Below are 22,428 nucleotides of genomic sequence, written 5' to 3'. Positions count from 1 at the left end.
CGTAGGGAATAACGACATTCAGGTTGATCGTCTGACTGAGTATCAGAGGAAGAGAGTACAGGATCAGGAGGATTGTCAGAGTCTGTCACATTAGTCTGGGTTGGAACATTATTATCATCACATACTAACTTCATATGATCTAAATGCGATTCTTTATACTGACCAGTACTAATCTCTCTAACCTTATACTTATTACCAGTGATATGTTCAACTACTCGATAAGGACCAACAAACTTTTGATCAAGCTTTGGCATTGCAGACGTTAGTTAATCAGCATAACTCTCGAACCTACTTTGATTTTGGATGGCTTTGCTCGAGTGTTTGCGACTCTTGTAAATTCTGCTGTTGATTTATGAAGTGTTTCACGAATTCTTCTAAAAACACTTGGAGCTAAGCTGGTACGAGTTGCTATGAAATCATCAGGGTTGTAATTTGGTTTCGGATTAGAATATAACTCATAAGGCAAACGTTTATCTACACCGTACAATGCATAATGTGGAGTGTCACCTATAGAAACATTGTAAGCAGAATTTATAGCACACTGCACATCAGGTATAACTTCATCCCAAGTTTCACTGTTGGGATTGATAGTGGCTCTCAAGACATCAAGTACTTTTTTATTGGTTCTTTCCGCTAACCCATTGCTGGCAGGATGATGAGGAACAATGGTGGATTTAGAGATCTTGTACAAGGTACACAAATTTTCAAGAATCTCATTACAGAATTCACCTCCATTATCTGTTACTAGGGACTTAGGGGTGGTATGCCTGCAGGTAATGCGTTCTTTAAACGCTTTAGCTGTTAGGTAAGACACATATGCAACAGTTAGGTATCTTTATTTCGAAACGTTTCGCCTACACAGTAGGCTTCTTCAGTCGAGTACAGAAAAGTTGATAGAAGCAGAAGATACTTGAAGACGATGTAATCAGTCCATCACCCTTAAAGTTTTGAGAGGGACCTGACCTCCCAACACCTGAGTTCTTACCTCTTCTAGTGACCTACGTCTCACCTCTTGGCGCTATATTAGGCTCCATCCTGTCACTTCATCTCCATATTGTTTCATACTATGGAACAATGCTCTTCTCCAGACTGAGGGACTGACCACCTCAAAACTTTAAGGGTGATGGACTGATTACATCGTCTTCAAGTATCTTCCGCTTCTATCAACTTTTCTGTACTCGACTGAAGAAGCCTACTGTGTAGGCGAAACGTTTCGAAATAAAGATACCTAACTGTTGCATATGTGTCTTACCTAACAACCTGTCGGTATTTTATACCATTTTAATGTTCAAACGCTTTAGCTACTGACTCGGCAGTCTTATCTGCAATAGGAACTAACTCACAATATTTGGTGAAATGGTCTACCATAACACACAGATGTTTGTTGCCTTGGAGGGAACATTGGAAATTAGTTAACAAATCTAGCGCAACTCTTTCCCAAGGTTCGCTAGTAGTTGGATATACTTGGATTGGATTAGGACCATTAGCATTACCTTTATGTTGCATGCAGACACTACATTTCTTAACATACTCAGAAATACCAGTTGCCATACGAGGCCAAAAGTATTTCAATCTGGCTTGTTTTACTGAACGATCCATACCAGGGTGTGCAACACCTGGTACATCGTGAACTAGCTGTAAGGCTACATTCACTAGTGACTGTGGAATTACTAACTGGTATACTCTTCTGCTAGGAGTACCCAACTCGGCTGTTCGATACAGTAATTCTTGGTTCATGACAAAGTCACTGATGGGTGCTGGTGGCTTCACAGTCAGAATAAGATCTTCCTGGAGCAGGAATCGAATTACCAGAACACAAGGGATCGGTTCTTTCTTACTGGAGGAATGAACAAACTTGGTGGAGTGGATGACTCCCCCCGGTTGAAAAAAATTAACGCTATAACACGCAATATGAACAAGGGAGAACGAATCTACTATCTCAAACTGCAAGCACAGGAGAAAAGAAATGAACACGGTGAACAATGCTGATATTCAATCTGAGTCGCACACAGTGACACGAGGTATCAGCTATAAACTTCACTTACAAACGTTAACAACGTGGAAGTTACTCGAGAAATAACTTCTTACAATGCACTGATTACTGTCAACTAGGATGGGATCACAATCTGAAAGTCCAGACAGGAGTGACAGTATTACTAGTGCCTGACCGCTTGGGTACGCTACTGGAAAATGCACTGGCCTGTAAGGACTTAATTTGAGTGTCATACTCTGCGGCAGTATGGCAGATCTCGGATCCAAGCTGGTAACCCCAAAATGGTACGATTAAGTCATCAATTTGGGCATGCCATCGATAAGGGTCGAGCACAATGCGTAAGTCTCGCATGGAAGCAAAGCCCAGTAGAAGGTCACCAGGGAAAGTAATCTGGTCGACAACAAGGAAGGAAGCAGTGAAGTCTCTACCTTGGATAGAAAAAGTTAGGGAAGTCCGACCTCGGACACGCAGGTGAGAACCAGCTACTCCACTAAGGGAGGACACATGAGTCGGTTCTACGAGAAGGACATGTCGTAACTGCTTATCCTTAAACAAACTAGACCTAATAATATTGACTTGCGCACCAGAGTCCATGAACAAATGAACGGGCGCATTATGAACAGATGCTTGCACTATAGGGCCTATGGTTGCATTGGAAGTTATGTGCAAACAAAAAGGTGGTTTGTCATCAGAAAAGATTTGTTCCACTTCATCCCCAAAATCATCTATGTCAGAGACATGTGAAGCAACATCAGCAGGTTTGTCATTCTCGAGACTGCTTAAGGCTTCAAAGGAATTGTGAACGGGGATGGTGTACTCATTATCACCTACTGTCACCATGGGACGGTTTGACTGGGGCGCTCGAATTCCCCCGAATTGGAAGAATGCGCCTGGTTCTGGTTAGTTTGAGAATTGGAAGAATAAGCCTGGTTCTGGTTATTTTGAGAATTGGAAGAATAAGCCTGGTTCTGGTTATTTTGAGAATTGGAAGAATAAGCCTGGTTCTGGTTATTTTGAGAATTGGAAGAATAAGCCTGGTTCTGGTTATTTTGAGAACCACGATATCTGTTTCCTCTACGGGTTCTGCAGTTGGAACGGCCACGGAAAGACCTAGAGTACTGAAGGTTATAGAGAGCATTGCACTCAGATGTGTCATGTCCATGTATTCTATGATAAGTACAGTAGGGAAGATCTGGGTACTCATCATCAGTACGACGTCTCTTAGGGTAACTATCAGGACAATTAATTGCAATATGGCCACGGAGACCACAGTTATAACAAGTCCGCCGACTATGGTTACTGAATGTACTATGAATACTACGAGGTTTATAACTGGTCCTTGGTGATCGCTGAGATGGTTGACGACCACAATTTGTCTCTGTGGCGCAAACAAGAGGTGGTGCAGACTGAGGCATATGTGTGAAATTACTTTTGATACATGGGAAAGTACCCTGGGGGCACAAGGAACGTACATGATTTAAGGCTGTAAGTGGTTCCATCGTCACAGTTGGAGGATGAGCCTCATAAGCACACACGGAAGCAGGCGGCATTAGTTCTTTGATTGCTCCAAAAGCTGCTATTTTAGCAAGCGATTCTGTAAATGGTTTAGCCTCTTCAGGGAGAAAAGCTGAGGACTGGACAGCATTGATAAATGATGATAAAAGTTTGTCTAATCTAACAGCAAATGCACTCAACGATTCATTACTCATGGGTGTAGCATTCACTAGTTCCCTAAGAACGACATATGGATCAACTGTTTTTACTGGGACAAGGAAAGAACGAATCAGTTCCTCATATTGTGACCACTTAGTAAGATTCCTGAAGTCACGCATATCAAGGAGATCAACAACGTGAACAGCAGCAGGGGATCGATGAAGAGCTTCTTTAGCAAGTCTGATAAGACTTTCCTCTGAAGGAGGACCTTCAACTAGAGCACCAGCACGAGAACGAATGGCCGCAAACCATGCTTCAAGACTATGTACATGGCCATTGAATAAAGGTAACGCATCAAGGGAATCACGAGTATAACTATAGTATCTCGGTGTCTGGGTCGGTCTGTCAGTCGCTAAGGAATTGTGAGGACTGATGACAGGAGCAGCCTGAGAGGTCTGAGTGTCGACATTCACTAAAGTATCACTTGACGGTATGTGAGACATAATGGCAAAGAAGTTGCACGAGAACAAATAAGGCAATAAAGAACAATAAAAATGATACAAAATGCTAAAATTGAAATAAAAGAGATGCAACTAATTCTGCAGAAGTAATAAAAAAAATGTCTAAGATACACTGCAAGAGGAAGAACAACTCAATGTAAAGAACTGTTGGCCAAGATAAAAATTACATTGAAATTTACAAGTTAAAATATTACTGGAGACTGAATTAAATTCAAAATGAGCTGTCTTTACTCTTGCTAATAAAGAAATTAATTAAGAAAATTTTAAATCAATGTAAAAAGTAGAAAATAAAATCACTAAATTGTATGCAACTAGAGAGTGGACGTGTCAGCGGATGGGTCTATGAAAGATGAGGTGAATCATAGAATTGATGAGGGAAAAAGAGTGAGTGGTGCACTTAGGAGTCTGTGGAGACAAAGAACTTTGTCCTTGGAGGCAAAGAGGGGAATGTATGAGAGTATAGTTTTACCAACGCTCTTATATGGGTGTGAAGCGTGGGTGATGAATGTTGCAGCGAGGAGAAGGCTGGAGGCAGTGGAGATGTCATGTCTGAGGGCAATGTGTGGTGTGAATATAATGCAGAGAATTCGTAGTTTGGAAGTTAGGAGGAGGTGCGGGATTACCAAAACTGTTGTCCAGAGGGCTGAGGAAGGGTTGTTGAGGTGGTTCGGACATGTAGAGAGAATGGAGCGAAACAGAATGACTTCAAGAGTGTATCAGTCTGTAGTGGAAGGAAGGCGGGGTAGGGGTCGGCCTAGGAAGGGTTGGAGGGAGGGGGTAAAGGAGGTTTTGTGTGCGAGGGGCTTGGACTTCCAGCAGGCATGCGTGAGCGTGTTTGATAGGAGTGAATGGAGACAAATGGTTTTTAATACTTGACGTGCTGTTGGAGTGTGAGCAAAGTAACATTTATGAAGGGATTCAGGGAAACCGGCAGGCCGGACTTGAGTCCTGGAGATGGGAAGTACAGTGCCTGCACTCTGAAGGAGGGGTGTTAATGTTGCAGTTTAAAAACTGTAGTATAAAGCACCCTTCTGGCAAGACAGTGATGGAGTGAATGATGGTGAAAGTTTTTCTTTTTCGGGCCACCCTGCCTTGGTGGGAATCGGCCGGTGTGATAATATAATAAAATAATAATAGAGATAACTGGGAAATTTAAATATTTTCTAAGAATGCATAAACAAAATTAAAATATAATGCAAAGACAACATCAGGAAAATTAAAAAAATGAAAAACAAGATGCAATAATGAACTGAGAATAATAATGCATAAAAAATATCAATAAAAGAAAGTAATTCACTGCAGAACAAGTTCAACAAAATAATTCACTGCAGAACAAGTGCAACAAAATAAGGTGTAGAAATAATCACTGCAATAAAGTCTCACTGGGAAAACTCAGGTTAAATAATAAAAAATATGAAGAAAAACTGATCGAACACTTTAACTCTTAATTGTAAATTAGACAAAACAATTTACTCAGAGTAAAGAAAACATTTTACGTTAAAAGTAATTGAAATTACATCAAGAGTGAATTTGTTCAAAGAAATATGAACAATATGAATAAAAATAAAACAAAGGAACAAAACGAGAAGTGTAACACTTACAAGTGCGGGGCACACAACACTTAATCACGTATTCATTATTTTAGTATATTCTTACAACAAAATCTTGCTGTGACTGATATGACAAAAATTTGCTGGCAAAATTAATGGTACACAGTCTGCGAAAAAATTAGAGGAATGAGACACTGCTGGCATACGAAAAAAGGTACACATAGAAATAAATGGATAATTTGGTATACTGGGGTGAATATCACTGCATGAAATACAATGACAATTACTGGAGAATACAATGCTGAAAGAATACAATAAAAAATGAATCACTTCACACGGAGTGACTGACTGGTACACTACACAATAATACTTACTACAGACAGAGAGTAGCATAAAAAAACACAGATAAAAAAAAGTATGAGATGAGCGATAACACTGAAAAATATTGCAAAAATAATGAGTCAAAGAAACACTGAGTCTACACTGAAAACACAAGGCTTAGAGTACACAAGAAATTCACTATAAATGTCTCACACACTCAAATGTCTTTAAATGCAAGAAAAATGTCTCTAAACAGAAAATTATCACTGAAGTCTGGAGGAGTAGACGGGATGACTGGTAATGAGGAAGGTTGTCATGCGCGGTGATGACTCCACATACACTCACACTGTCGTCGTGAAGAAATGCGCTTTCTCGGTGAACTCACATAATTGGCTTTATCGTCGGCGCTCAGCTACAATCTTGACCAATTATGTGAGCCAAAACAGTATTAGGACCCGGTACAAGGGTGCAAACAACCACAGGTAGATGAGGTGGGTGGTGGTGGTGGGTGTGACTCTCGCTGGCGCTCACTCCACTCACTACCCACGAAGGTGGCTTGATAAGCCACTCTATGCCACAGGAATGGTGAAAACACTCTTAGCATCCAACTGGGAGCACAAAGCGATATATAAGACAATACTTCAGAGGAACTTCCAGAGGAACTTGCGTGGCTTACTTCTCTCTCTCAGCTGGGTTAGAAGCTGGGTTGGCTGACTGGCTTAACCCACGAGAATGGCTGACTGGAAGACGTGTAACGATGCACACAGCATGGAGGAGCAGGTGGATGACAGGAGACAGGCTGGATGATAGGCTGACTGGCATTCACTTCCACAGTCTGGCTTACTGACTGGTTTAATTGCAAAATCCGGGTCAACCCCTCGGAGATTGAAGCAATTAGCACACGAACTAAGCCAGGAAGCTTGAAAAACAGCTGCAACAGGCTTGCAGGCTACAGGGTGGAGGTTGTGAGGGGAGCGAGTAGCTGGAGTGGGTGAGACAGTTCACCTTTTGACCCGCCGGCTACTCACAGTCTTCTAATGTCTTGAAATACCCTTAAAAAAGCTTAAATCCACGCTCCACACCGATGCCACCATTTATCATGTGGGGTTCGAACACGTGGATAGGGTAAAGAAATACTCACGTAGGCTGGAAGTACGTATATTACGGATAATGTGTGAAACGCCCTAACAGCCGTGACCTGCCTCCTTGCTCACTCTCGTAAGACTAACCCCAGTACCCATATGTGAGGGGGGTGTTTGAATACTGCTGTGGTCAGCACAATATGAATACAGACAGTGACTCAGGCAGAGACGGTTGGTAGTGAGTCATCTACTGGTACACTGGTTACTGGTAACTGGTTACTACTACTGAGAGCTCGGCGACGCTAACGTATGTCGTCCCGACATACAACTAATACAAACTTAGAGATGGCAGGTGTACGGCTTGGGCTGATTCCATTCCAATGTTCTACTTATGTATGTTATAATGTTCAATTGTTGTGTACTTTGACATTGTATAGAATCAACCCAAGCTGTACACCTGCCATCTCTAGTTTGTATTAGTTGTATGTCGGGACAACATACGTTAGCGTCGCCGAGCTCTCAGTAGTAGTAACCAGTGTACCAGTAGATGACTCACTACCAACCGTCTCTGCCTGAGTCACTGTCTGTATTCATATTGCCGCTGACCTCAGCAGTATTTCAAAGACCCCCACATATGGGTACTGTGGGCGGTCAGTTATACGAGAGTGAGCAAGGAGGCAGGTCACGGCTGTTTGGGCGCTTCCCACATTATCCATAATTATACGTACTTCCAGCCTACGTGAGTATTACTTTACCCTATCCACGTGTTCGAACCCCCACATGATAGTAGAAATAAAGATTATTATTATTAATTATTATTATTATTATTATAATTATGATCCCTGTGGTTCCTCTGTGTTTTGAACGTTCATCTGTGAAACTTCGTTTTTGTGTCTCGGTTCTAACAGTATTCGGATAACCAGCACATAGAGAGAGGCTCATGACGACGTTTCGGTCTCTCATATGTGCGGGTTATTTGTGTATTGTTCCAGTCACGGTATTGTGCCTTTTTCTTCTTTACGGTTCTAACAGTTTGTTCCTTTCTGGCACACCAAATACTGCTGTGTATCTGTTATGTTGTAATCATATCTTCTCTGGCCTTGTACTCGTTGTTGATCTCACTTGCAACTATGCCCAGAATTCATAAGTTGTTTACACCTCGCTAGCAACACTGCCAGTCATTGTTCATCTCGCTTGAAAGCATGACGTGGTACTTAACACGTTTAGACCCTAATTCACCGGAAGGTCTGGACAGGGACTGGGCCGCAGGGGCGCTGACCCCTGGAATACCTTCCAGGTAGACGCTGCGTCGTACATCCAGTAATTATTAGTGGCTAAATACACGTGCACTAATTTACAGGTACAGCAATACAAATCCACAAATGGTCACAAATACATTTGTTAGAGGAATTCTAAAGAAATACATAACTCTGTGTGACGGTCCCCGTCGCCTCCCAACGACGCAGTTATGCTTAAGCTTGTATAACCTCTGTCATGCTGGACTGTGTATAACTTTCAACCATATTTGACTAGTCTAACTTGTTTGCAGTTATTTTATTATATTTTGTTTACACATGTATTGTTTACCGTCTTAAAATATATTTAACATTGGTATATACCAGTGTTAAATATATTGATTTGGAAAAACACGTTTATTATTTTTTTTTTATTAACACATCGGCCGTTTCCCACCAAGGCAGGGTGGCCCAAAAAAGAAAAACTTTCATCATTCGCACCATCACTGTCTTGCCAGAAGGGTGCTTTACACTAGTTATAAAACTGCAACATTAACACACCTCCTGCAGAGTGTAGACACTGTACTTCCCATCTCCAGGACTCAAGTCCGGCCTGCCGGTTTCCCTGAATCCCTTCATAAATGTTACTTTGCTCACACTCCAACAGCACGTCAAGTATTAAAAACCATTTGTCTCCATTCACTCCTATCAAATACGCTCATGCACGCTTGCTGGAAGTCCAAGCCCCTCGCACGCAAAACCTACTTTACCCCCTCCCTCTAACCTTTCCTAGGCCGACCCCTACCCCGCCTTCCCTCCATTACAAATTTATACACTCGAAGCCATTCTGTTTCTTTCCATTCTCTCTACATGTCCGAACCACCTCAACATCCCTTCCTCAGCCCTCTGGGCAACAGTTTTGGCAATCCTGCACCTCCTCCTAACTTCCAAACTGCGAATTCTCTGTATTGTGTTCTCACCACACATTGCCCTCAGACATGACATCTCCACTTCCTTCTCGCTGCAACATTCATCGCCCATGCTTCATACCCATATAAGAGCGTTGGTAAAACTATACTCTCGTACATTCCCCTCTTTGAACATTAAAATGGTATATAATACCGACAGGTTGTTAGGTAAGACACATATGCAACAGTTAGGTATCTTTATTTCGAAACGTTTCGCCTATGCAGTAGGCTTCTTCAGTCGAGTACAGAAAACTTTTCTGTACTCGACTGAAGAAGCCTACTGAGTAGGCGAAACGTTTCGAAATAAAGATACCTAACTGTTGCATATGTGTCTTACCATTCCCCTCTTTGCTTCCAAGGACAAAGATCTTTGTCTCCACAGACTCCTATGTGAACCGCTCACCCTTTTTCCCTCATCAGTTCTATGATTCACCTCATTTTTCATAGAGCCATTTACTGACACGTCCACTCCCAAATATCTGAACACATTGACCTCCTCCATACTCTCTCCCTCCCATCTGATATCCAATTTTTCGTCACCTAATATTTTTGTTATCCTCATAACCTTACTCTTTCCTATATTCACTTTTAATTTCCTTCTTTTACACACCCTACCAAATTCATCCACCAACCTCTGCAATTTCTCTTCAGAATCTCCCAAAAGCACCGTGTCATCAGCAAAGAGCAACTGTGACAACTCCCACATTGTGTTTGATTCTTTATCTTTTAACTCCACGCCTCTTGCCAAGACCCTCGCATTTACTTCTCTTACAACCCCATCTATAAATATATTGAACAACCACAGTGACATCACACATCATTGTCTAAGGCCTACTTTTACTGGGAAATAATCTCCCTCTCTCCTACATACTCTAACCTGAGCCTCATTATCCTCGTAAAACTCTTCACTGCTTTCAGTAACCTACCTCCTACACCATACACCTGCAACATCTGCCACATTGTCCCCCTATCCACCCTGTCATATGCCTTTTCCAGATCCATAAATGCCACAAAAACTTCTTTAGACTTACCTAATTACTGTTCACCTATATGTTTCACTGTAAACACCTGGTCCACACACCCCCTACCTTTCCTAAAGCCTTCTTCTTCAACTGCTATCCTTCTTTCCGTCTTACTCTTAATTCTTTTAATAATAACTCTACCATACCCTTTATCGGGTATACTCAATAGACTTATCCCCCTATAATTTTTTCACTCTCTTTTGTCCCCTTTGCCTTTATACAAAGGAACTATGCATGCTGCCAATCCCTCGGCACCTTACCCTCGTCCATACATTTATTAAATAATAGCACCAAACACTCTAAAACTATGTCCCCACCTGCTTTTAAACATTTCTGTCTTTATCCCATCAATTCCAACTGCCTTACCCACTTTCATTGTACCCACTGCCTCACGAACTTTCCTCACACTCACAACTGGCTCTTCCTCACTCCTACAGTGAGTAAGTTTATTCGGGAAGAATAAAAAGGCTTTGTAAATGGTCTAAAGTTGGACCAAAACGTCGTCGCAGCTCCTGTCTCCTGTGTGCGGGTTATTTGTGTAAAGTTTATTCAGATATAAATACACATAAATACAGTTACATAATTTGTCATACGTAGCAGCATGTGTGAAATTACCCACTAAGATAACCCAAAAAAAAGTCAGTGACTTATTTCTGTTGTGGTCCTTGTGATGTCTAGTTAATATAATAATAATAATAATAATAATAATAATAATAATAATAATAATAATAATATAATAATAATAATAATAATCTTTATTTTTACAAGTACATGTACAAGGTATACATACCATAGCTGACATCAATGACATACTGCTATATAGAAAGCCCCTTGTTATGCAGAGCATTTCGGGCAAATTAGGTCAGTTTTGTCCCAGGATGCGACCCACACCAGTCGACCAACACCCAGGTACCCATTTTAAACTGATGGGTGAACAGGGACAGGGACCACAGGTGTCTTATGGTAACACGTCCCTAATGTTTTCCAGCCGTACAGGAGGAGATTCGATGTATATAAGATCTTCCATTGAAGTTAATTTTTAAAGTACAGCAGTATGACCCTTGTGGGTTTAGCGCTTAGTTATGATTTTGTGTCCCTCCCTAGCTTGATTGTTAGCGCACTCAGCTCACACACTGAGGTCCGTGGTTCGATCCCCGGTACGGGTGGAAACAGGACGTGTTTCCTTAAGACACCTGCTGTCCATGTTCACCTAGCAGCAAAATAGGTACCTGGGTGTTAGTCAACTGGTGTGGGTCGCATCCTGGAGAGAAAATTGACCTAATTTGCGGGAAATGCTGTGCATAACCAGAGACTTTGTATATAGTATGTGACTGATGTCAGCTATGGTCTGTATAAGTTGTGTCATGTACTTGTAGAAATAAAGATTATTATTATTATTATTATTATTATTATTATTATTATTATTATTATTATTATTATTATTATTATTAAAGTACAGCATCTTATAATTATATGTAGTACGTATATAATATCAAGAATTAGAACATGGAAATTTTCCTTGTGACAGATAAAGACTATCTGGCAACATTAAGGCCCTTGAGAGCCAGTTAGTGAGTGCAGTGCCCAGATTGCTTTATTCTCAGCTAGGAGTTGCTCGCGAGCTCAGGTAGGTGACCTCTTTATATGTGACCCCTCGTACTCAGTCGCAGTTGTGGTGGTGTCATCGTCATCTCAGTGCCATATAACATCATCTCGCTCGTGTAGAAAGTACAAAGGTACACCAGCGATATAATACAGAAAGTCGTAATTGAGGTTAGCGTTAAGGAAATGTGCGACTTCCAGAAAACGATAGAGTTATGTTGTGTTAATATAGAACATAACACTTGGTGAAGAACAAGTAGTATTTAGACATAGTTTCAACATGTGTCACTTGCTGCTCAGTGCCAAAAAGTGTGCCAGTGAGGAGAGAGAGAATTCCAATGTAAATAACTCACACGTAAATGATTATTCAGCGTAAATAATTCACATGTAAATAATTGTGTAAATAATTCACATGTAAATAATTATTCAATGTATAATTCAGCCACATGGCTGAATTACTTGCTTCAGTAGTGTTAAGTCAGCCGTATGGCTGACTTAACACTATAAACTATACAATGAATGATGTTTGGAAGGGGGGGGGGAGCGAGTGGACAGGGGGGATGTTCTTTGATGTTGATGAAGAGCTCTTGATCCAAGAAGTTGCAGCTACTCTCCCCTTACTTGGATCAAACCTGTACATCTCAATAATGATTCCCATATATTACACAGTTGTCTCGTTCTTCTTGATATAAATCAAACTACACAAATAACCCGCACACAGGAGAAACTTGGACCATTTACAAGTCACGACATGTCGGACCGAAACGTCGTCATAAGCTCCTCTCTCTCTTATGTGCGGGTTATTTGTGTATTGTTTCAGTCACGGTATTGTGACTTTGTTCTTAGGCATTTAATTAATCTGTTTACTTTATTATGGCGACTCGTACATTATTGTCTTAGTGTCATATTACATGTTGGAAAAATTCAGATTCAGGAAGGATATAGGAAAGCACTGGTTTGGTAATAGAGTTGTGGATGAGTGGAACAAACTCCCGAGTACAGTTATAGAGGCCAGAACGTTGTGTAGCTTTAAAAATAGGTTGGATAAATACATGAGTGGATGTGGGTGGGTGTGAGTTGGACCTGATAGCTTGTGCTACCAGGTCGGTTGCCGTGTTCCTCCCTTAAGTCAATGTGACCTGACCTGACTAGGTTGGGTGCATTGGCTTAAGCCGGTAGGAGACTTGGACCTGCCTCGCATGGGCCAGTAGGCCTTCTGCAGTGTTCCTTCGTTCTTATGTACTGACAACGACTTTATTATTTACATAATAAAGTCTCAAGTTCTGCATCACCTGGTTTATAAGTGTGATTGTTACTTTTATTACCAAGTTAGAACTTTGTAATAATGTTGGTAGAATTATCCACAATATGTAAAGTAAAAGGGCACAAGTTCAACTAATGTGACATTGTGGCAACGTTTCGGTTGATAAAGCTTCTGGAGAGCGAAACGTTGCCACAATAAAATGTCATTAGGTAAGACACACATGCAACAGTTAGACAACTTTATTCCGAAACGTTTCGCCTACACAGTAGGCTTCTTCAGTCGAATACAGAAAATAGGCAGGAACAGTAGAGATGTGAAGACGATGTAATCAGTCCATCACCCTTGTAGTCGTAGAATTTGAGGTTGTCAGTCCCTCGGCCTGGTTGTCAGTCCCGAGGGACTGACAACCTCAAATTCTACGACTACAAGGGTGATGGACTGATTACATCGTCTTCACATCTCTACTGTTCCTGCCTATTTTCTGTATTCGACTGAAGAAGCCTACTGTGTAGGCGAAACGTTTCGGAATAAAGTTGTCTAACAGTTGCATATGTGTCTTACCTAACAACCTGTCGGTATTGTATACCATTTTGATGTTCAATAAAATGTCACATTAGTGCACTTGTGTCCCTTTACTTTACAATTAGAACTTTGTGCTTCTTCCACATTGAACTGCAACTGACATTTTTTCTTCCCGAAGTTGAATGGTATCGTCCTTGTCTATTATCCGGACTATTTTTGTGTTGACGGCTAATTTACTCGACGTCGCTTTTCATAAAAACAACAAGATGCCAAGGACTCACAACTACGTCGCAGGAGCTGTTTAAAATCGTCGGTCATCACAACCACCAACACCATCGCTCAGAATACAGGCAGTTGCACGTGTCAGAAATATGTCCCCTGTGGCCTGGTGGCTAAAGTTCTCGCTTCACACGATGAGAGGTCCGGGTTCGATTCCCGGCGAAGGGGTAGAAACAAAGGACGTGTTTCCTTACACCGGTTGTCTATGTTCACCCATCAGTAAAATGGTTACCTGGGAGTTAACTAGTCGACTGGTGTGGGTCGCATCCTGGGAGAAAACTGACCTAATTTGCCCGAAATGCTCAGCATAACAAGCGGCTTTCTATATAGTAGTATGTCATTGATGTCAGCTAGGACTGTATACCTTGTACATGTAGATTGAACATTAAAATGGTATAAAATACCGACAGGTTGTTAGGGAAACAAGCAGGTTGCAACACCAGGGTTGGAAACAGTAAATGTATAAAAGGCATTCAGCATGAAGTTATAAATAAAGACAATAGAACAGGTCAGCAAACAAAGGGGGACAGCAGAGGGCAGCAAGGGACTAGCTCCCTTAAGGTTTACTATACTAATAGCAGGAGTGTTAGAAATAAGATAGATGAGCTAAGATTAATTGCAAGTGCAGGAAACATAGATATTATTGCTATAACAGAGACCTGGCTCAATCTGAAAGATAGAGAGATGCCCTCTGAATGTCACATACAAGGCTATAAATTATTCCACACTGACAGGGTCAACAGGAAAGGTGGTGGAGTAGCGATGTACGTCAGAGACAATTTAAATTGTTGTGTTAGACAAGATATTAAATTAGAAGCGTCAGCCACTGAATCTGTTTGGTTACAGCTTCTCGAGGGCCGAGAAAAACTAATTTTGGGTGTGATTTACAGGGCCCCAAATCTTGATAGGGAGTGCAGTAAACTTCTATGGGACGAAATTCGTAAGGCATCTACATACGAAAATGTTGTGCTAATGGGAGATTTCAACTATAGACAGATTGACTGGAGCAATTTGACAGGAAATTTAGAGTCGGGTGACTTTCTTGATACGATCCAGGATTGTTTTTTAAAACAGTTTGTGACAGAGCCAACTAGGGGAAATAACCTCCTTGACTTGGTTCTTGCCAGTAGGGAAACACTAATTAATAATCTTGAGGTTAATGATGAGCTTGGGGAAAGTGATCACAAATCACTCAGTTTTAATATATCATGGAATTCCCCTAATAATGGCAATCAAGTCTCCGTCCCTGACTTTCGCTTGGCTGATTTCATAGGACTGAAAAATTACTTAGGTGGGCTGAACTGGAATGACCTGACTAAGGGTCAGGTAGGTGGTGATGGTTGCCGATATGATGCTTTCCAGGGCATAGTTCTAGCTGCTCAGTCAAATTATGTTCCAAATAGGGAAATCAGATCAAACAAAAATGATCCTAAATGGATGAACAATAGATTAAAATATCTGATTGGTCAAAAGAGAGGCATATATAGGCAAATCAAAAGAGGAGAGGGGCAATTAAGAAATCGATATATTCAGTTAAAGAGAGAAATAAAAAAGGGAATTAGAAAAGCAAAAAGAGATTATGAGGTTAAAGTTGCAAAAGAATCGAAGACTAACCCAAAAAGATTCTTTCAGGTATACAGAAGTAAGATCAGGGACAAGATAGGCCCACTCAAAAGTTCCTCGGGTCAGCTCACTGACAGTGATAAGGAAATGTGTAGAATTTTTAACACATACTTCCTCTCAGTTTTTACACAGGAGGATACCAGCGATATTCCAGTAATGATAAATTATGTAGAACAGGACGATAATAAACTGTGCACTATTAGGGTCACAAGTGACATGGTCCTTAGGCAAATAGATAAATTAAAACCTAACAAATCCCCAGGCCCTGATGAACTGTATGCAAGGGTTCTAAAGGAATGTAAAGAGGAGCTTAGCACACCTTTGGCTAATCTTTTCAACATATCACTACAAACTGGCATGGTGCCAGATAAGTGGAAAATGGCAAATGTGATACCTATTTTCAAAACAGGTGACAGGTCCTTAGCTTCGAACTATAGACCAATAAGCCTAACCTCCATAGTGGGAAAATTTATGGAATCAATAATTGCCGAGGCAGTTCGTAGCCATCTTGAAAAGCATAAATTAATCAACGAATCTCAGCATGGTTTTACAAAGGGGCGTTCCTGCCTTACGAATTTATTAACTTTTTTCACTAAGGTATTTGAGGAGGTAGATCATGGTAATGAATATGATATTGTGTATATGGACTTCAGTAAGGCTTTTGACAGGGTCCCACATCAGAGACTATTGAGGAAAATTAAAGCACATGGAATAGGAGGAGAATTTTTTTCCTGGATAGAGGCATGGTTGACAAATAGGCAGCAGAGAGTTTGCATAAATGGGGAGAAATCAGAGTTGGGAAGCGTCACGAGCGGTGTTCCACAGGGGTCAGTGTTGGGCCCCCTGCTGTTCACAATCTACATAAACGACATAGATGAGGGCATAAAGAGCGACATCGGCAAGTTTGCCGATGACACCAAAATAGGCCGTCGAATTCATTCTGACGAGGACATTCGAGCACTCCAGGAAGATTTGAATAGACTGATGCAGTGGTCGGAGAAGTGGCAGATGCAGTTTAATATAGACAAATGCAAAGTTCTAAATGTTGGACAGGACAATAACCATGCCACATATAAACTAAATAATGTAGATCTTAATATTACGGATTGCGAAAAAGATTTAGGAGTTCTGGTTAGCAGTAATCTGAAACCAAGACAACAGTGCATAAGTGTTCGCAATAAAGCTAATAGAATCTTTGGCTTCATATCAAGAAGCATAAATAATAGGAGTCCTCAGGTTGTTCTTCAACTCTATACATCCTTGGTTAGGCCTCATTTAGATTATGCTGCACAGTTTTGGTCACCGTATTACAGAATGGATATAAATTCTCTGGAAAATGTACAAAGGAGGATGACAAAGATGATCCCATGTATCAGAAACCTTCCCTATGAGGATAGACTAAGGGCCCTGAAACTGCACTCTCTAGAAAGACGTAGAATTAGGGGGGATATGATTGAGGTGTATAAATGGAAGACAGGAATAAATAAAGGGGATGTAAATAGTGTGCTGAAAATATCTAGCCTAGACTGGACTCGCAGCAATGGTTTAAAGTTGGAAAAATTCAGATTCAGGAAGGATATAGGAAAGTACTGGTTTGGTAATAGAGTTGTGGATGAGTGGAACAAACTCCCAAGTACCGTTATAGAGGCCAGAACGTTGTGTAGCTTTAAAAATAGGTTGGATAAATACATGAGTAGATGTGGGTGGGTGTGAGTTAGACCTGATAGCTTGTGCTAACAGGTCGGTTGCCGTGTTCCTCCCTTAAGTCAATGTGACCTGACCTGACTAGGTTGGGTGCATTGGCTTAAGCCGGTAGGAGACTTGGACCTGCCTCGCATGGGCCAGTAGGCCTTCTGCAGTGTTCCTTCGTTCTTATGTTCTTATGCAACAGTTAGGTATCTTTATTATGAAACGTTTCGCCTACACAGTAGGCTTCTTCAGTCAAGTACAGAAAAGTTGATAGAAGCAGAAGATACTTGAAGACGATGTAATCAGTCCATCACCCTTAAAGTTTTGAGGTGGTCAGTCCCTCAGTCTGGAGAAGAGCATTGTTCCATAGTATGAAACAATATGGAGATGAAGTGACAGAATGGAGCTTTTTATAGCGCCAAGAGGTGAGACGTAGGCCACTAGGAGAGGTAAGAACTCAGATGTTGAAAGGTCAGGTCCCTCTCAAATCCAGCCGCTCTCACTAGTGGAAGTTGTCGAAGTTGATTGCAGGTCTGTACCAAGATACCCTTGTGTTGCAGTGTCTGACAGATCGAACATTAAAATGGTATAAAAGTATAAGTGAGTTTCGCCTACCACTGACAATACCTTTATCTGCTGCACCTAATCTAATCTTGAGCTTAGGCAAGGCCCTTGTGGGGTGAGTGGGGATAGGAAAGAATAAGAACATAAAAGAGGAACACTGCAGCAGGCTTGTTGGCGCATACTGAGCAGGTCTTTCACAAATCCTTCAGTTTGTGATTATTATTATTATTATAATCGAGGGGGAAGCGCTAAACCCGGAGGATTATACAGCGCCTGGGGGGGGGATGTGGAAGGCATTCAGGCTTAATTCGGGGAACTGGAGCACAGATCCAATTCCCTAAATCAAGAGCCCCTCACCAACATCAAGGAACCTTCCTTGAGGGGTTCAGTTTGTGAGAGGAAGGTTTTGGGTGGTAGAGATAGAGCCAGCAGCTTGGCGATCGTGGTACTGACTGGTGTAGCGGCCAGAAGTAGACGGGTTGGGTAGGCGCTGAAATAGACATGCAAAGTACCTGTCAGAACAACTCGGCCTGTTAAGACAGGCCTACTCCAGAATGAACAATAAAATGGTATAAAATACCGACAGGTTGTGAGGTAAGACACATATTCAACAGTTAGGTATCTTTATTTCGAAACGTTTCGCCTACACAGTAGGCTTCTTCAGTCGAGTACAGAAAAGTTGATAGAAGCAGAAGAGACTTGAAGACGATGTAATCAGTCCATCACCCTTAAAGTTTTGAGGTGGTCAGTCCCTCAGTCTGGAGAAGAGCATTGTTCCATAGTCTGAAACAATATTGTTTCATACTATGGAACAATGCTCTTCTCCAGACTGAGGGACTGACCACCTCAAAACTTTAAGGGTGATGGACTGATTACATCGTCTTCAAGTCTCTTCTGCTTCTATCAACTTTTCTGTACTCGACTGAAGAAGCCTACTGTGTAGGCGAAACGTTTCGAAATAAAGATACCTAACTGTTGAATATGTGTCTTACCTAACTACTCCAGAATGTAAGCTCCCATCTTCCTGCATGTGCAGTAGATTCAATAGGCCTGCTGCAGTGTTCCTTCTTTCTTAGTCCTTCAGCCTAGCAGCAGGTGAACATATCTCATCTTCTATCCCTTCTTCAGTCTTCTGCTTTTGTCCCTGTACTGCGGTGATAAAGCCACTGGTTGGTGAACCTTCTTCAAAATAAAGATAACCAGATGTTGCACATGTCTGTTTCATCTAGTCTCATGATGTAAGCACCAGAGAGACTACTACTACCGTGGAAAAGACACTTATGTACAATTCGGGACTGAAGAAGCCACTAGTGGCGAAACGTTTCCTTTAATAATTGTCCTGAACTGTACATAAGTGTCTTTTTCCACATCTTGATGGTATCACTATATCATTTCTCACTACTACTACTACTGTTGCTGTTACCGCTACTACCACTACAACTACTACTACTACAACTACTACTACTACAACTACTACTAACACCCTCTGCTCTCTTTCTCCTTGTCTCACTTGTGACGTTATAATCGTACAGGAAGGACCAGTCTCGTCCAGTGAATTGCTTCAGCTCAGGTACTGGTGCTATTATTTTTGTGTAAGTGTTTGTTGCTTACTAGCCCCTCAAGGAAGGTTCCTTGATGCTGGTGAGGGGCCTTTTATCTAGGGAATTGTATCTGTGCTTCAGTTCCCTGAATTGAGTCTGAATACCTCCCCCACAGGTGCTGTATATATAACCCTACGGGTTTAGCGCTCCCCAACAATTATAACAATTGTTGCTTACTTTGTTATAGTACATTTCCTATTTGTATGCACCCATTGGCTGTGGTCTACAGTGAGACTACTGTGGTTTGAGACACACAGACAGACAGATACAGACACACACAACTTAACTATGGTGTTTTTTTATGTTAATTGGGTTGAAGTTCGGATTTTCCCAGACAGATTCTGTCAGTTTTGTCTTGCTTTATGTGGAGTCGCTTCCAGAGGTCACTGCCTCTGCATCCGTCCTAAACCAGGCCTGGTTTCTGGTTAGATCCATCAAGTTGTTAGTGCCTGCCACCCACAGTCCAGAGTATGCAGCTCATCCTGGCTGTTCAGAAATTGTTTTGAGGAATCTGTTGAGTTCCCTCTGTAAGACAGAGTCCATTAGTACTCAATACACTGGGGCGTAGATAAATGGTTCAGAGAACCGACAAGTTACATCGACTCGAGGCTTAGGGACTGATTACCTCAAACTATTCCTGTTCTTCACCATTCTCTTTTGTATGGACTGAAGGCACTGTGTAACGAAACATTTCCTCATTAAAGATACTCAATGGTTGCACCTGTCTTATTTTTCAACTCGACACACTAGTGGATATTTCCACTGATCCCACCTCGTCCTGCTTTGACTCGCCTGGCTACAGTATATAAGCCACTTCTCCGGCCATATGCTGTACTTTCTGTAAGAGTGATGAACTGAACACATCGATTCCAGGCTGAGGGACTGATTACCTCAAACTACTACTCTCCTTACCCATTTCTACTTTGTATTGGACTGAAGAAGCCACTACATGGCAAAACATTTCCTTAATAAAGATTCCCGTATGTTGCATAAGTGTCTCAATCTTCAACTTGTTGGTTTCAAAGCCATTTATCACAGTACTCAATACTAGACTATACAGAGAATGAGTGACTGGTAAAGAATCATCATTGGCTTGGCATCTCTTCTGAAGGTTCTAGTTATCCAATTTATCAGTATCATTATCATTTCCATGTTTCTCACATTTGACATTCTATTAAGTGGTTTGAGTTTGTTTTATATTTCAATTTTGTTTTTTTATATCTTCCATTCTTCTGGGACATAGTAAGTGAAATTTGTCCTCATTGAACATTACTTTCTTGCTAGTGGCCCACTGGAAAACTTCCAAATAAGTGTCGTTATTAATGTGTATACCTGTCAAAGCTTATTGCTTGGGTAGCATTGAAAATGGGTTGGGCAAATATTGTGTTAGTAGGATGGATTTGTGAAGGGCCTGCCTAGTATGGGCCAACAGGCCTGATACAGTGTTCCTCCTTGCTTATGTTCTTATGGTAATCTCATTACGTACTGTGTGAAGTTAAAAGTTACAATCCCTACAGAAACACCAAACTCATCAAGCTCTTACAAGACTCGGGTGACAATGTTACCCTTGTAATGGTACCATGTCACATATGGAGACAAAGATTTTATTTGGGACAGCGGTGCTGCCACGATTTCAATCTGGGCAGGAACTGGGCTTAAAAATAGTAAGATGCAGAAAAAATAGTTTCATGGTCACTGGTCAATATGATAGTGAAAAAAATAATTTTATAATAATGCAGGTATTTTTTGAAGGTTTAATGTATATTGTTAGAACATCCATTCTACCCATGACATAATACATAAATTTAAATTTCTATTAACATTTTTAATTTATAAAATACTAAGTAGACTAATCAAAGCCAGTGGTCTGGGAGCTTTAAATACAGATTCAACAAATATTAGCGTGATTATGACAGTCATGAAGAAACTCAGAGTTCATACAGGGTAAGGAGAATGGAAGGCAGTTGGGTTTTATCCAAGGAAAGGGAAGGTTGCTCCAATTCTTTTGATCAAGGCCTCTAACTCCCTTGAAAGGTATAAGAATGAGAATGATTGTTTGAGAGGACCTGCTGCAGTGCTGTTATTCTTATGCTCATTACTTTTTTTGTAGGATGATGCGGTTAATGAGGTCTTGGCAAGTAGCAGGCTTGGCAGCTCGGTCACTCAGTACCCAGAACAGGTCAAAGGTTGAGACTGTCCAAAATGACCTCATTTCTCAGCAGTATATGGAGAGAGAATACAAGTTTGGTGCTCATAACTACAAATCTCTCCCAGTTGTCATCTCTCAGGCCAAAGGTACTTACAATTTTACTTTCATTACGCTAATGACTAGTGGCAAGAATAATGAAAAATGCCACAATACCAGTTTTAAAATGGAAACCACAAGACATGAAATGTTATCAACACATTATTATTGATGTGGAGTGTTAAACACATGTTAGTCAGTTAGTACCGTACAGAGTTCTGTCCTCTGTCTACAAAGCAGTCACATCTCTCACACTCTGTCTCTCTTAAAAATATCCAGTGTTTGCAGTAAATGCATATTTGTTATAAGGATAGTAATACATTCTGAAGATTTAGTAAAGGATATCCCAACAAAGGCACATACTATACATTAGAACAAGTACAGTGGACCCCCGGTTAATGATATTTTTTCACTCCAGAAGTATGTTCAGGTACCAGTACTGACCGAATTTGTTCCCATAAGGAATATTGTGAAGTAGATTAGTCCATTTCAGACCCCCAAACATACACGTACAAACGCACTTACATAATTGGTCGCATTCAGAGGTGATCGTTATGCGGGGGTCCACTGTACAAGGTACACTATATCAATTCTGACAGAGTGGGAAGATTCACTTTCAGTACTGAGCACAATTTATTAAAGCAATGTTTTACCTACAAAGCTCTGGTTTCTTTAATAAAATGTCAAGTGTTAC

At 41.0% G+C, this 22,428-nt stretch overlaps 1 protein-coding gene across 3 annotated transcripts in view; it reads left to right on the top strand.

The window, feature by feature from the left end:
- The window catches only part of Oat (Ornithine aminotransferase precursor), a 72,750-nt gene that overhangs the window by 37,134 nt on the left and 13,188 nt on the right, over positions 1-22,428 (top strand). Inside the window, exons 1-2 of one of the 3 annotated variants that reach the window (XM_070100521.1) lie at positions 11,819-11,972; positions 21,600-21,784. In XM_070100521.1, coding sequence (XP_069956622.1) covers positions 21,601-21,784 — 184 coding nt within the window. In that variant the 5' untranslated portion in view covers positions 11,819-11,972; position 21,600. Of the gene's footprint in view, positions 1-11,818; positions 12,082-21,599; positions 21,785-22,428 lie in introns of those variants that run through there. The other 2 variants (XM_070100522.1, XM_070100520.1) reach the window with 2 other exon arrangements.

The sequence above is a fragment of the Cherax quadricarinatus genome, chromosome 73, assembly GCF_038502225.1.
Source record: "Cherax quadricarinatus isolate ZL_2023a chromosome 73, ASM3850222v1, whole genome shotgun sequence".
In the NCBI taxonomy this organism is placed as follows: domain Eukaryota; kingdom Metazoa; phylum Arthropoda; class Malacostraca; order Decapoda; family Parastacidae; genus Cherax; species Cherax quadricarinatus.
Note: the sequence above shows the minus strand (reverse complement) of the source record. Positions and strands in the feature narration are given on the sequence as shown.